We start from the raw sequence: 16,828 nt of genomic DNA on the forward strand, positions 1-16,828 counted from the left end.
CAATAATGATTTGCATATGATTCATGATTAATCATCTCCTATTCTTCATTATCTGGCCTTGGTGCCTTTAATAATTTAATTATTTAACGGCCCTCTTGTACTCAGGTTGTTAGAAGCCATCACAGTTATGCTTCAGAAGTACGCTGGATATAATTAATATATGAAATAATAAACACATCACTTCATATGAGGAGTTTGAAAAAAGCAAAGTACCAACTGAACCTTTAATAATAATCACACTTTGCTTATTTATATTATATATATGTTTTTTTGAGACAGGGTCTCATTCTGTTGCCCAGGCCGGAGTGCAGTGGCACCATCTTGGCTCACTGCAACCTCTACCTCTCAGGCTCAGATGATCCTCCCACCTCAGCCTCCCAAGTAGCTGGGTCTACAGGCATGCACCACACACCTGACTAACTTTTGTATTTTTTGTAGAAAGGGAGTTTTGCCATGTTGCCCAGGCTGGCCTTGAACTCCTGGGGTCAAGCAATTCACCCACCTTGGCCTCCCAAAGTGCTGAGATTACAGGCATGAGCCACCATGCCCACTCTTTGCCTTTTAAAGGCATAACAAGACAAATCTAGTTATTTGAACAAGTCACTTACTGTTTCAAGACTAGTTTACTTGATCATAAAATATAGGCTTTAATAACATTAGATCAGTTTTTCTCACATTTTTTTCCTCACAGCAGATAAACTTTTTTCCAAGTCCTATATAGAATCTCCATAAAGAAATTTTTAAAAGCTGCTCTGGCTAAAGTTGGGGTTGAGGGCCAAAGGCACCACCTACTGGGCTCCCCTTCAATCTTTCCATCACCCATCTGTGGCAGCAGAGGCACTTCAAGAAGCCAAAAGTTCTGTTCAATATAGTTTAAAAACCAACTAAGTTGTTCACTGTGGTCTCTTCCAGTTCTAAAATTCACTATACACCAAAGCCAAAGGTTTCCTGTTCCTTATCCATATAGTTTAAATAGAAACCTTGACACACTATTCTGAAAATTAGTACATGAAATGTGCTCAAAGTTTGTGTTAAACACTGTAAGAAACGAAAAAAGTCTAATTAATTCTATTGGTGTATCTGAACAGAATGTAAAACATGGTTTTAAAAGTTTTCAAAGTAGACATCATCAAAAATTATATATTCACAATATTTTGAAATATCAACAATACCATTTACAGTCACAAACTCTATGAGCTGCATCTATTCATCCAGTTTCCACAAATACATAGCTCTATGAGCTGCATCTGTTCATCCAGTTTCCACAAATACCTTTATAAATTAGAAGTATAAATGATTAAGAACTAATTAACAAATTCTTCATTAATTTATCTTCACATCCCAGGAAATATATCTGCTAGTCTGACTTAATACAACACTGCTAAAGAGAAAAATAAAAGATTCATACCTTTACGGAGATTTTTGTATAGGCTCTCAATAGTTAAAAGCAAGTTCTTTTCCATAACTAATCCAAATACAGCCAACCAATGTTTTTTAAAGCACTGTAGTAAATGTAGTAGAGTCCATGGTGGTTTCAGGTACAGGATCTAAAGAGTATGTAGAAAAAAATTAACATCTCTAGATTTATTATTCCAATTATTAAAAAGTACCTATTTAGGAATTCCTACATATATTTGGAGCAAAATATAATTAGTTGGATTCTTTTTAAATTAAAAGATGTAAAGTCAATCATAACATTAAAATGCTAATTCCATTGCAAATTGCTTTTGTAAAACTCATGTTAGTATTAATCTTAATAGTTTCAGAAACTGTGCAAAAAAGAAAAACATACATCTAATCAGAGGAAACATAGTTTTATCAGCTAAGGTCCTTCAATCTACTTGTCAACGCAGTCATCGCTATAAGAAAATTAATCTAATTATTTCATGTAACTGGGTGAAAATCCGCATAGAAAAAAGATGTTCGGTGGCTCACGCCTGTAATCCTATCTCTTTGGGAGGCCGACGTGGGCGTATCACAAGGTCAGGAGTTCGAGACCAGCCTGGCCAACATGGTGAAACCCCACAGCTACTAAAAATGCAAAGATTAGCTGGGCCTGGTGGCAGACACCTGTATTCCCAGCTACTTGGGAGGTTGAGACAGGAGAATAGCTTGAAACCGGAAGGAGGAGGTTGCAGTGAGCTGAGATCACACGACTGCACTCCAGCCAAACTCCATCTCAAAAAAAAAGAGAAGAAAAAAGATGTCAGTGACAACTGTCACTTGTTACACTCTTGCAAAGACATGCCTATTAAAAACATTGATCATTTAATTCTATAAGATGTCAGCACTTCCTTTTCTGAATCACTCACATATATACAATTACTTTCCTTATCTCTACTATGAGATATCAACACTCCTAGTATCTTCTGATGATTCGTCATCATTTTGGTTCAACTTTGTCAATATAATCAAGTAGCAAATGCACCATTCTGGCAAATATTAGAATCTCACTGAACAGCTGGAATAGATACAAGCTATGATTGATGCAAAATCATGTTTCTCCTAGCTATAAATGCTCACACCTGTAATCCCAGCACTATGGGAGGCTGAGACAGAAGGATCACTTGAGGTCAGGAGTTCAAGACCATCCTGACCAACATGGTGAAACCTCGTCTCTAATAAAAATACAAAAAAATTAGCTGGGCGTGATGTCACATGCCTGTAATCCCAGCTGCTTGGGGGGCTGAGGCAGGAGAATCACTTGAATCTGGGAGGCGGAGGTTGCAGTGAGCCAAGATCATGCCATTGCACTCAAGCCTGGACAACAAGAGTGAGACACCGTCTCAAAACAAAACAAAACAAAACAAAAAACACTGAACTTTTGAAACCATTATTATTAGAGTTTTACTGATTGTCAAAAAGGTGTGAATCCAAAGAAAATTCAAAATATCTTACTAATACAATCAACTTATACTCTGATTCTTACATTTACATGGCACAAGCAAAAATATATACTTCTTTTTCTGAATACATATTGCTAGAGAGATTCCTTATATTAGACATTTTGACTCAAATTAAATAGACAAGTTTTTTTTCATTCAATTTAAGCACCATGGGACAGTGCATCTGACACACAGCAGATACAAAATAAATATCTGTTTGCTCAAAAAAAAGAATAACATATATTCCTAACCATTAAGAAATGTCCATCATTTAACTGTCAAAAAACTATTTCAAAAACTTGAAGAAAAATGTAACATGATACAGATTATTCAATGAAGCGTATGCATTTTATACAAGTAATATTTCTTAAGATAACAAATCTTCAGCAATAAAAAAGAAATTTTCAACTAATAGAGTTCAACTAATCACCTCCATCCAAAGGTTTCCAAAAGCAATTTTCATTTCTGTTTCTAATATTGAAGATAAACCTGTTCCAAGAGATTTTTCAAGATCAGATACAATGCTCTCAAGCAGAATGGACAGTCCAGAATTTGTAGATTCCTCCTTAGAGCTCTCTTTCAAGGGTGTTGTTTCTTTAAAACAAATAGTTACAGACTTTATTTAGAATGCTAACAGTAATTATTATACATATAATTAGTATATTGCCATAAACAGTAAACATTTTATGTATATATTTTAATTATATATAAAACAAACCAATATTTTATTTTCAAAACGATTTAGAAACATGTATCTCTATTATAGTTGCTTTAGATGCAACATAAATATATTACTTTAACACATGTTTTATCTTTTTAACAGGCAATTAAATAATATTTTTACTCAAATAAAAATGTAAGAAATGTATGTGATATTTCAACTACAATTTAATTTTATTATTTTCCAAAGAGAGTTACAAGAATGCCTTGGATTTATTCACAACAAAAAACCAAGAACTATGGATCAAAATGGGTTTTTTTCCAAAAATGGAATATTTTTCTTTTTTTTTTGTTTTGAGACGGAGTCTCGCTCTGTCGCCCAGGCTGGATGCAGTGGCGTGATCTTGGCTCACTGAAACCTCTGCCTCCTGAGTTCAAGAGATTCTCCTGCCTCAGCACCCCGAGTAGCTGGCAAAAACGGAATATTTTTCTAAACTCAGCCCACATCAATAAATTTCCAGCTTAACTACCTTCATGCCCTCCTCCTTTAAAAGGAGCTTTTATTATTTTAAGTGATATCATTTCATTAACATTACTTTTTAGATACTTGAAAACAACTGTAATTTTCTTATGGCAAAATTAAAAATATTAAGTGGCTTATCTCTACAAAGTGGACAAGCTAAAGGCACACTACCCTTGAAAAACTGTAAACTAGAATATCCTGTTATTCCTTCAAAGGCCATTTTGAATATTATGACAAAAACGTTATTTCCAAAAAGGGTAAATAAGTAGTATATATGTATATATGACTATTTTCACAATTATATATAAAATACACATATATTAGAGACTTCAATAATCATTTTCCCCAAAGAGGGGAAAGGTGGGATGTACTTATAAATAATGTCAGGTTTAATATAATATTTCTTCAAATATCAAGCTACAGAACAGATTATTCTGGTGAAAAAAAATGAAATAATAGTATTGTCCTTACTTTTTTTTTTTTTTTTTCTGAGACGGAGTTTTGCTCTTGTTGCCCAGGCTGGAGTACGATGGCACAATCTCGGCTCACTGCAACCTCCACCTCTCGGGTTCAAGCAATTCTCCTGCCTCAGCCTCCCGAGTAGCTGGGATTACAGGCGCCCGCCACCACGCCCGGCAAATTTTTTCGTATTTTTAGTACAGACAGGGTTTCCCTATGCTGGCCAGGCTGGTCTCGAACTCCTCAGGTGATCCACCCGCCTCGGCCTCCCAAAGTGCTGGGATAAGCCAGCACACCCGGCCTGTTACTTCTTGATTATTAGTTTAAAATTTTTAAAAAGAAAACTATTACTAGATTCCAACAAGTTTCTCTATTGCTAGCTGAGTTTTTATCATATTAATAGAAGGTTATAAATAGAAAGCCAACTTAAAAAAGAAACTAAAAAATTATCTCTATGTCAACTAAATATCTCCTATAACTGCTATTAATTTAAAAGGAATACTCTTGTTTCACTTGAAGAAAATGAAGGTGAAAAATACAGGTACACTCTGCAAGGTACAAATTAGCATGTACACAGTGATTATAATGTAAAAATGTATGTAAGCGTGCAGACAAAAACATCAAATTAATTTGTAAAAGTACATATAGAAGGTAATAATGTTAATTATGTTTTCTTTTGGATTACCATCATAACTTCCATTTATTCAATGACTTACATGCCAGCAAGTATTTCAAACGATGTTATTTTAAATGTACAAAATAAAAATTTACTATTGATTCTAATGTTATAAATAATCTTAGTGTATAAAATAAGATATATCTCTAATTATTTATAGTAAAAATACTACCTGCTTTCAACTGTTGCTTAGGAATACAAGGCTGATGACACACATCTGTGTTCAGAGATAAGTGTAATAACTCTGCACTCAATTCTTCTTTACTGAGTGACTTCACACCACTTATTAGGCCTTTGTTTCTTAAGTTTCTATCATCCCTAAGGTTGGGAGGTTGGGATTAGGAGGAAAAAATATTTTTTATAAGGTAAACCACATGGCAAATCAAAACACATGAGATCTAGTCAGAGGCAGGTGATTCTCAGCCTATACCTTAAGAAAGAATAACAACTTTATTTTAAAAATATGAGCTTTGGGTACTAGGCACCATTCTAAAGTGCTTTATATATATATATATATAAATCTATTTAATCCTCACAACAAACTTCTGAGGTAGGAGTAGTATTAACTTTACCCCCATTTCACAGACGGGGAATTGAGGTGTAAAGTTAAGTAACTTGTCCAAAGTTATACCCAGTAAGTGGGAGCTGGATTTGAATACAGGAATGTGATTATCCAAAGAGAAATAAACAGAGAGCTATGTATGAGAAATAATTTACAGTAGGCAGACAAGTACAAATTTACTCAGATTAAGCATAAGACAAATAGCACAAACTTGCAGTTTGCTGAAAGAAGCCAATATGATTAGAACATAGTGCATGAGACCAGTTTATGAGGTTACAGAGAACGACAAGGGCATTAAAAAACAGGAAACTTAAGGGCTTCAGTGGGAAAATGACATGGTCATATCTGTGTTTATTAAATTGTTTTGGAGGCCAGTAGGCTTCCAGCTTCTGTTAATGGCAGAGTAGTTTGGTCACACTAACCCTACTACGAATGAGAATTATAAAATCTAAACCAAAAAAAAAAATATATTAACTATTTGAAGACACTAGAAAGCAACAGAATGTAGGCAGAAGCTGGAGTGGGAGTCTACCCTGAAGACACAGAAAATGCATAGCGAGAACTACAAGTCTTTTTTTACCGGAGGGCATTTCCCAATTCATCAAGTGTGACAAGTATTAGTGGCGTGAAATGTCAAAGAACCATGTTCAAGGTTGACCAGGGCAGCTGGAAAGTTAAGGGAGAGAGTGCTCTAGGTTGGCAGCTGGCAAGATGGCTGAATAGGAACAGCTCCAGTCTGCAGCTCCCAGCGAGATCAATGCAGAAGGCAGGTGATTTCTGCATTTCCAACTGAGGTACCCGACTCATCTCATTGGGACTGGTTAGACAAAGGGTGCAGCCCTCAGAGGGCAAGCTGAAGCAGAGTGGGGCATCCACCCACCCAGGAAGTGCAAGAGGTCAGGGAACTCCCTCCCCTAGCCAAGGGAAGCTGTGAGGGACTGTGCCCTGAGGAACGGTGCACTCCGGCCCAGACACTATACTTTTCCCATGGTCTTCACAACCCGCAGACCAGGAGATTCCCTCGGGTGCCTACATCACTAGGGCCCTGGGTTTCAAGCACAAAACTGGGCGGCCATTTAGGCAGACACTGAGCTAGCTGCAGGAGGTTTTTTTCATATCCCAGTGGCGCCTGAACACCAGCGAGACAGAACCATTCACTCCTCTGGAAGTGGGCACTGAAGCCATGGAGCCAAGTGGTCTAGCTCCGTGGATCTCAGCCTCACGAAGCCTAGCAAGCTAAGATCCACTGGCTTGAAATTCTTGCTGCCAGCACAGCAGTCTGAAGTCAACCTAGGACGCTGGAATTTGGTGGGGGGAGGGGCATCCGCCATTACTGAAGCTTGAGTAGGCAGTTTTACCCTCACAGTGTAAACAAAGCCCCCAGAAAGTTTAGACTCGGCAAAGCCCACCGCAGTGCCCCAAAGCCGCTGTAGCCAAATTACCTCTCTAGATTCCTCCTCTCTGGGCAGGGCACCTCTGAAAGAAAGGCAGCAGCCCCACTCAGGAGCTTGTAGATAAAACTCCTATCTCCCTGGGACAGAGCACCTGGGGGAAGCTGTGGCTGTGGGCACAGCTTCAGCAGACTTAAACGTTCCTGCCTGCCGGCTCTGAAGAGAGCAGTGGATCTCCCAGCACAGCGCTCGAGCTCTGCTAAGAGATAGACTGCCTCCTCAAGTGGGTCCTTGAACCTCGTGCCCCTAACTAAGAGACACCTCCCAACAGGGGTTGACAGACACCTCATACAGGAGAGCTCCAGCTGGCATCTGGCGGGTGCCCCTCTGGGACAAAGCTTCCAGAGGAAGGAACAGGCAGCAATCTTTGCTGTTCTGCAGCCTCTGCTGGTGATACCCAGGCAAACAAGGTCTGGAGTGGACCTCCAGCAAACTCCAGCAGACCTGCAGCAGAGGGGTCTGACTGTTAGAAGGAAAACCAACAAACAGAAAGGAGTAGCATCAACATCAACAAAAATGGCATCCACACAGAAACCCTATCTGAAGGTCACCAACATCAAAGAACAAAGGTAGATAAATCCATGAAGATGAGGAAAAACCAGCTCAAAAAGGCTGAAAATTCCAAAACCACAACGCCTTTTCTCCTCCAAAGGATCACAACTCCTCACCAACAAGAGAAAAAAACTAGACACAGAATGAGTTCATGAATTGACAGAAGTAGGCTTCAGAAGGTGAGTAATAGCAAACTCCTCTGAGCTAAAGGAGCATGTTCTAACTCAATGCACGGAAGCTAAGAACCTTGAAAAAACAGGTTAGAGGAATTGCTAACTATAATAACCAATTCAGAGAAAAAGATAAATGACCTAATGGAGCTGAAAAAAACAGCACAAGAACTTCGTAAAGCATACACAAGTATTAACAGCCAAACCGATCAAGCGGAAGAAAGGATATCACAAACTGAAGATCAACTTAATGAAATGAACCCTTAAGACAAGATTAGAGAAAAAAGAATAAAAAGGAACAAACAAAGCCTCCAGGAAATATGGAACTATGTGAAAAGACCAAACCTACATTTGATTGGTGTACTTGAAAATGACAGGGAGAATGGAACCAAGTTGGAAAATACTCTTCAGGATACTATCCAGGAGAACTTCCCCAGCCTAGCAAGACAGACCAACATTCAAATTCAGAAAATACAGAGACCACCACAAAGATACTCCTCAAGAAGAGCAACCCCAAGACACATAATCGTCACATTCACCAAGGTTGAAATGGAGGAAAAAATGTTAAAGGCAGTCAGAGAGAAAAGTCAGGTTACCCACAAAGGGAAGCCCATCAGACTAACAGCAGATCTCTCAGCAGAAACCCTACAAGCCAGAAGAGAGTGGGGGCCAATATTCAACAATCTTAAAGAATTTTCAACCCAGACTTTCATATCCAGGCATACTAAGCTTCATAAGGGAAGGAGGAATAAAATCCTTTACAGACAAGCAAATGCTGTGAGATTCTGTCACCACCAGGCCTCCCTTACAAGGGGTCCTGAAGGAAGCACTAAATATGGAAAGGAACAACCAGTACCAGCCACTGCAAAAACATAGCAAATTGTAAAGACCATCTACACTATGAAGAAACTGCATCAACTAATGGGCATAATAACCAGCTAGCATCATAATGACAGAATCAAATTCACACATAACAATATTAACCTTAAATGTAAATGGGCTAGGCCAGGCATGGTGGCTCATGCCTGTAATCCCAGCACTTTGGGAGGCCAAGGTGGATGGATCACAAGGCCAGGAGTTCCAGACCAGCCTGACCAACATGGTGAAATACTGTCTCTACTAAAAATACAAAAATTAGCCAGGCGTGGTGGTGTGTGCCTGTAATCCCAGCTACTCAGGAGGCTGAGGCAGGAGAATCGCATGAACCCAGGACGTGGAGGCTGCAGTGAGCTGAGATCTCACCACTGTACTCCAGGCTGGATGACAGAGCAAGACTCGTCTCAAAAAAAAAAAAAAAAATGTAAACGAGCTAAATGCCCCAATTAAAAGACACAGACTAGCAAATTGGATAAAGAGTCAAGACCCATCAGTGTGCTGTATTCAGGAGCCCCATTTCATGTGAAAAGACACACATAGGCTCAAAATAAAGGGATGGAGGAATATTTACAAAGCAAATGGAAAGAAAAAAAAAAACAGGGGTTGCAATCCTAGTCTCTGATAAAACAGACTTTAAACAGAGATCAAAAGAGACAAAGAAAGGCATTACTTAATGGTAAAGAATCAATGCAACAAGAAGAGCTAAATTTCCTAAATATATATGCACCCAATACAGGAGCAGCAGATTCATAAAGCAAGTTCTTAGAGACCTACAAAGAGACTTAGACTCCCAACACAATAATAGTGGGAGACTTTAACACCCCACTGTCAATATTAGACAGATCAACAAGACAGAAAAGTAACAAGGATATCCAGGACTTGAACTCAGCTCCGGAACAGGTGGACCTAATAGACAGAACTCTCCACCCCAAATCAACAGAACATACATTCTTCTCAGCACATCGCACTTATTCTAAAACTGACCACATAATTTGAAGTAAAACACTCCTCAGCAAATGCAAAAGAATGTAAATCATAATAAACAAGTCTCTCAGACCACAGTGCAATCAAATTAGAACTCAGGATTAAGAAACTCACTCAAAACCACACAACGTCATGGAAACTGAACAACCTGCTCCTGAATGACTACCAGGTAAATAATGAAATGAAGGCAGAAATAAATAAGCTCTTTGAAACCAGTGAGAACAAAGACACAATGTTACAGAATCTCTGGGACACAGCTAAAGCAGTGTTTAGGGGAAATTTATAGCACTAAAAGCACACAAGAGAAAGCAGGAAAGATCTAAAATTGACACCCTAACATCACAATTAAAAGACGTAGAGAAACAAGAGCAAACAAATTCAAAAGCTAGCAGAAGAAAAGAAATAACTAAGATCACAGCAGAACTGAAGGAGATAGAGACACAAAAAACCCTTCAAAAACTCAATGAATCCAGGAGCTGGCTTTTTGAAAGATCAACAAAATAGACTGCTAGCCAGACTAATAAAGAAGAAAAGAGAGACAATAAAAAAATGATAAAGGGGATATCACCACCCGTCCCACAGAAATACAAACTACCATCAGAGAATACTATAAACACCTTTACGCAAATAAACTAGAAAATCTAGAAAAAATGGAGAAATTCCTGGACACATACACCCTCCCAAGTCTAAATCAGGAAGAAGCTGAATCCCTGAATAGACCAACAACAAGTTCTGAAATTGAGGCAGCAATTAATAGCCTACCAACCAAAAAAGTCCAGGACCAGATGGATTCACAGCCAAATTCTACTAGAGGAACAAAGAGAAGCTGGCACCATTCCTTCTGAAACTATTACAAACAATAGAAAAAGAGGGACTCCTCCCTAACGCATGAGGCCAGCATCATCCTGATACCAAAACCTGGCAGAGACGCAACAAAAAAGAAAATTTCAGACAAATATCCCTGATGAACATCAATGCAAAAATCCTCAATAAAATACGAGCAAACCGAATCCAGCAGCACATCAAAAAGCTTATCCACCACGATCAAGTCAGCTTCATCCCTGGGACGCAAGGCTGCTTCAACATATGCAAATCAATCGATGTAATCCATCACATAAACAGAACCAATGACAAAAACCACATGATTATCTCAATAGATGCAGAAAAGGCCTTCAGTAAAATTCAACACCCCTTCATGCTAAAAACTCTCAATTAACTCGGCGGAACGAGTTTGAGATGGAATGTATCTCAAAATATTAAGAGCTATTTATGACAAACCCACAGCCAATACCACACTGAATGGGCAAAAGCTGGAAGCATTGCCTTTGAAAACCGGCACAAAACAAGGATGCCCTCTCTCTCCACTCCTATTCAACATAGTATGGGAAGTTCTGGCCAGGGCAATCAGACAACAGAAAGAAATAAAGGGTACTCAAATACGAAGAGAAGAATTCAAATTGTCTCTATTTGCAGATGACATGATGGCATATTTTCTAAATATATAAATATTTTCTAAAGTCTCAGGATACAAAATCAATTGTGCAAAAATCACAAGCATTCCTATACACCAATAAACGACAAACAGCAAATCAAATCATGAGTGAACTCCCATTCACAATTGCTACAAAGACAATAAAATACCTAGGAATACAACTTACAAGGGATGCGAAGGACCTCTTTAAGAATAACTACAAACCACTGCTCAAGGAAATAAGAGAGGACACAAACAAATGGAAAAACATTCCATGCTCATGGATAGGAAGAATCAGTATTGTGAAAATGGCCACAATGCCCAAAGTAATTCATTGATTCAATGCTATCCTGATCAAGCTACCATTGGCTTTCTTCACAGAATTAGAAAAACTACTTTAAATTTCATATGGAAAGAAGAAAGATCCCGTATAGCCAAGACAATCCTAAGCAAAGAGAACAAAGCTGGAGGCATCACATTACCTGACTTCAAACTCTACTACAAGGCCACAGTAACAAAAACAGTATGGTACTGGTACCAAAACAGAGATATAGACCAATGGAACAGAACAGAGACCTCAGAAATAACATCTACAACCATGTGATCTTTTACAAACCTGACAAAAACAAGCAATGGGGAAAGGATTCCCTATTTAATAAATGGTGTTGGGAAAACTGGCTAGCCATATGCAGAAAACTGAAACCGGAACCCTTCCTTACACCTTACACAAAAATTAACTCAAGATGGATTAAAAACTTAAACGTAAGACCTAAAACCATAAAAACCCTAGAAGAAAACCTAGGCAATACCATTCAGGACATAGGCATGGGCAAAGACTTCATGACTAAAACACCAAAAGCAACGGCAACAAAAGCCAAAACTGACAAATGGGATCTAATTAAACTAAAGAGCTTCTGCACAGCAAAAGAAACTATCATCAGGGTTAACAAGCAACCTACAGAATGTGAGAAAATTTTTGCAACCTATCATTTGACAAAGGGCTAATATCCAGAATCGACAAAGACCTTAAACTAATTTACAAGAAAAAAACAACCCCATCAAAAAGTGGGCAAACGATATGAACAGACATTTCTTAAAAGAAGACGTTTATGCGTCAACAAACATATGGAAAAAAAGCTCATCATTACTGGTCATTAGAGAAATGCAAATCAAAACCGTAATGAGATACCATTTCATGCCAGTTAGAATGGCAATCATTAAAAAGTCAAGAAACAACAGATGCTGGAAAGAATGTGGAGAAATAGGAACACTTTCACACTGTTGGTGGGAGTGTAAATTTAGTTCACCACTGTGGAAGACAGTGTGGCGATTCCTCATGCATCTAGAACCAGAAATACCATTTGACCCAGCAATCCCATTACTGGGTACATACCCAAAGGATTATAAGTCATGCTACTATAAAGACACATGCACACATATGTTTATTGCGGCACTATTCACAATAGCAAAGACTTGGAACCAACCCAAATGTCCATCAGTGATAGACTGGATTAAGAAAATGTGGCACATATACACCATGGAATACTATGCAGCCATAAAAAAGATGAGTTCATGTCCTTTGCAGGGACATGGATGACACTGGAAGCCATCATCCTCAGCAAACTAACACAGGAACAGAAAACCACACACTGCATGTCCTCACTCATAAGTGGAAGTTGAACAATGAGAACACATGGACACAGGGAGGGGAACACCACACACTGAGGCCTGTCAGGTGGTTGAGGGATAGGGGAAGGATAGCATTAGGAGAAATACTTAATGCAGATGACAGGTTGATGCGTGCAGCAAATCACCATGGCATGTGTATACCTATGTAACAAACCTGCACGTTCTGCATACGTATCCCAGAACTGAAAGTATAATAATAATAATAAAAAGAAAGTTAAGGGAGAAACTGAAGAAAAGAAACCACAGAGCAAGTGAGCCCCAAAATCTGCATATAAAGTATGCCCAGAGAAAAACAACATACTGCCAAGAGTCAAAGTAATCAACAGAACTAGACTTGAATACAACACAGATACTGAAGCTATCTGACAGCAAATTTAAAGTAATTTTTATTAATATGTTAAAGGCTCTAATGGAAAAGGTGAAAGGAAAATCAAGCAGTTTCACAGAGATGAAAACCATAAGAATAAAATGGAAATGCTAGCAATAAAAAACACAGTAACAAAAATGCAGAATGCCTTGAACAGGCTTGCCAATAGATTTGACAAAGGCAAGGAAAGAATCAACAAACTTGAAGGGAAGTCAAAAGAAAGTACCCAAACTGAAACAAAAAGATAATAAAAGACTTTTTTTTTTTTTTAAAAAGTATCCAAGAGCTATGGGACAATATATACAACAGCAATATCCTTATGGTACCTGTGAAGCAGTATAATATTTGAAGGTAGACTTTAATAAGTAAAGATGTATATTGTAAACACTAAAACAACCATAAGAAGTTTTTTCAAAAAAGTATAAATAAGTAAATAATGGGGACAAAATGGTATCATTAAAAATGCACAATTAATCGAAAAGAGAAAAAGGAAGAAAAGCACAGATGGAACAAAACAAATAGAAAATAATTTGCAAAATGGTAGATTTTAATCCAACAAATTAAATGTGTATGGTCTAAACTTAACAGTTAAAAGACAGAAATTGTCAGATTGGTCAAAAAAGAACCAACTATATGATGTCTACAAGAAACTTATTTTAAATATACAGGCATAGAGGGGCTAAAAGTAAAAGGATACAAAAAGATACACCACACAAATACTAAGCAAAAGAAAGTTGGAATAGTTGCATTCATACTAGACAAAGAAGACTTTAGAACCAGGAATGATGTCAGAACTAAAAAGGACATTATATAATTATAAAAGAAGCAATTCTCCAAGAAGACAAGCATAAACAACCTTAGATGTATATGCATCTCACTACAAGTTTCTATCTTTTTGCCTGAGGGAATTCTCCAATTCATCAATTCCTTTACCACAACAGAAAGCCATAGCTTTAGTGGCTTTCACAATACACGAAGCAAAACAAATAAAACTGAAAGGAGAAACAGACAAATCCACAATTACAGTTGGAGACTTCAATACTCCTTTCACAGTGATCACAGAAAAAGTAGGCAACCAGCCTTGGCAAGGTGGCTCATGCCTGTAATCCCAGCACTTTGGGAGGCCAAGGCGGGAGGATCACGAGGTCAGGAGATCAAGATCATCCTGGCCAACATGGTGAAACCCTGTCTCTACTAAAAATACAAAAATTATCCAGGCATGGCAGCCTGCAACTGTAGTCCCAGCTACTCGGGAGGCTAAGGCAGGAGAATTGCTTGAACCCAGGAGGCAGAGGCTGCAGTGAGCCAAGATTGCACCACTTCACTCCAGCCTGGGCGACAGAGTGAGACTCCATCTCAGAAAAAAAAAAAAAAAAAAAGAAAAGAAAAAGTAGGCCAGTAAGGTTACAGAAGACCTGAAGAATACCATCAACCAACCTGACCTAATTGAAATTTATAGAATACTCCACCCATAAGGGCAGAATACACATTCTGTTCAAATACACAGAAAACATTCACTAAAACAGACCATATTCTTAGCCACAAAACAAACTTTAACAAATTTAAAAGAACAGAAATCATGTAAATTATGTTCTCAATTCACAAAGAAATTAAACTACAATTCAGTAAAAAAACAAAACAAGTATCTGAAAATTTTGCAAATACTTAGAATTAGGCAACAAACATCTAAATAACCTATGGGTCAGAGAAAGAGTCACAAGGGAAATTATAAAGTATATTGAATAGAACGAAAATGAAAACACAACATATTAAAATTTGTGGGATACAACTGCAGAAGTGCTTAGAGGACAGTTATAGTGGTACCAAATAAGTGATCTAAGTTTCCACCTTAAGAAACAAGAAAAAAAGAGCACAAAAAGGCAAGAGAGTACTTTCTGGGCCAGGCATGGTGGCTCATACCTGTAATTCCAGCACTTTGGGAGGCCGAGGTGGCCGGATCATCTGAGGTCAGGAGTTTGAGACCAGCCTGACCAATAAGGCGAAACCCCATCTCTACTAAAAATACAAAAATTAGTCAGGCGTGGTGGCACTCACCTGTAATCCCAGCTTCTTGGGAGGCTGAGACAGGAGAATCGCTTGAACCCAAGAGGCAGAGACTGCAGTTAGCCGAGATGGCGCCACTGCACTCCAGCCTGGGTGACAGAGTGAGCCTCTGTCTCAAAAAAAAAAAAAAAAAAAAAAGAGAGGCGTTACTGACGTGTTCTCTATATTAACAGGATGTGAGCTACACCAGTGCATCCATTTGTCAACATTGTATAGTTCAGATTTGTGCATTTCCTCAGCTACTCAGGGGCTGAGGAAGGAGGATCACTTGAGCCCAGGAGTTTGAGACCAGCCTGGGCAACATAGCAACACCCTGTTTCTAAAAAATAAAATTAAAGAAGACCACACAGGACTGGCTAATTCACTGTATATAGATCATGAAGAAAAGGCAGGTATCAAAATTTACTCCCTGGTTTCTGGCTTTAGCAAATGGGTAGGAGGTGACCCTTTTTATTCAGGTGTAGAAGAGTTGAGAAGAAAAACTCAAGAGTTCATTTATGGAGATGATAGGTTTCAGATGTCTATGAAACATCCAAGAGATATCAAATAAATAGTTGAATATATTAGCCTGGAGTTTAGAAAAGCAATATGGATTGGAGATATTACTTGTATTGCTGGCCCAGACTTATGATTGTAAATGTAAGCACTTAGAATGATGCATAGTATATAAGTGTTATAAAAGTTTTTCTGATTACTATCACTATCAATTAACATTATCATCATCCATTTTAACTAACATAAATATGTCCTCACAATAGTAGGTATGACTTATACAATACACAGGATTATCACTATTTAAAGAAAATGCATACAAACCAACCAAAAAAAGAGACAGAGAAAAACAGGCTCACCACTTGGAACACGACTATGCCAGAACTAAAAGCAAGGTTTGGCTATAAATTTTCAGTCGCTAAAAAATAGTATATCTGTTAATCCCAAAAAAAGCAGTGAATGTACAAATAATGGAGAATTGATAAAGTTTTGTCAATTTAATTTTCATTCTAAGCTGAACTAAAAAAATAATTACATAGCAAAGAATTACTTCTCGAATTTATCTCAAATTCAAAATGATTTATATATTATTAATTCTATTTCAGCCTTCAACAAACTCCAAAGTAATATGTCCTAGATCAAAATATAATTTAAAACTTATAGATAGAAAGCTCCAATATTTCCTTTAATAGCAAAAGGAATCACATTATCTTTGAAGATAGCTAAAATAGTAACACTGACCAGAATGTTTGCAAGAAACATGTTAGGGCTAACGATTTCTATAGTAGCTCCATTTCACAGAAAGAATTTGAGCATGATCATGAAACTGTAAAAACTCCTTTTTGCAGTGAATAAAATACAGATTAAAACTGCAAGTTTCAAAGCATGATGTAGACTGATTAAAAAAAAACTGCAAATTAAAATTGCTCTTCTGTCCCTTCAGAACA

General features: G+C 37.8%; 1 protein-coding gene across 21 annotated transcripts in view; it reads right to left on the reverse strand.

The window, feature by feature from the left end:
• The window catches only part of SWT1 (SWT1 RNA endoribonuclease homolog), a 135,524-nt gene that overhangs the window by 84,386 nt on the left and 34,310 nt on the right, over positions 1-16,828 (reverse strand). For all 21 annotated transcript variants that reach the window (XM_063710066.1, XM_063710059.1, XM_031013055.3 and 18 more), the window contains 3 exons: positions 5,376-5,521; positions 3,316-3,479; positions 1,409-1,547 (listed from right to left, as the gene is read on the reverse strand). In XM_063710066.1, the coding sequence (XP_063566136.1) occupies positions 1,409-1,547; positions 3,316-3,479; positions 5,376-5,521 (449 nt within the window). The remainder of the gene's footprint in view (positions 1-1,408; positions 1,548-3,315; positions 3,480-5,375; positions 5,522-16,828) is intronic.

The sequence above is a fragment of the Gorilla gorilla genome, chromosome 1 (assembly GCF_029281585.2).
Source record: "Gorilla gorilla gorilla isolate KB3781 chromosome 1, NHGRI_mGorGor1-v2.1_pri, whole genome shotgun sequence".
Taxonomy (NCBI): Eukaryota; Metazoa; Chordata; class Mammalia; order Primates; family Hominidae; genus Gorilla; species Gorilla gorilla.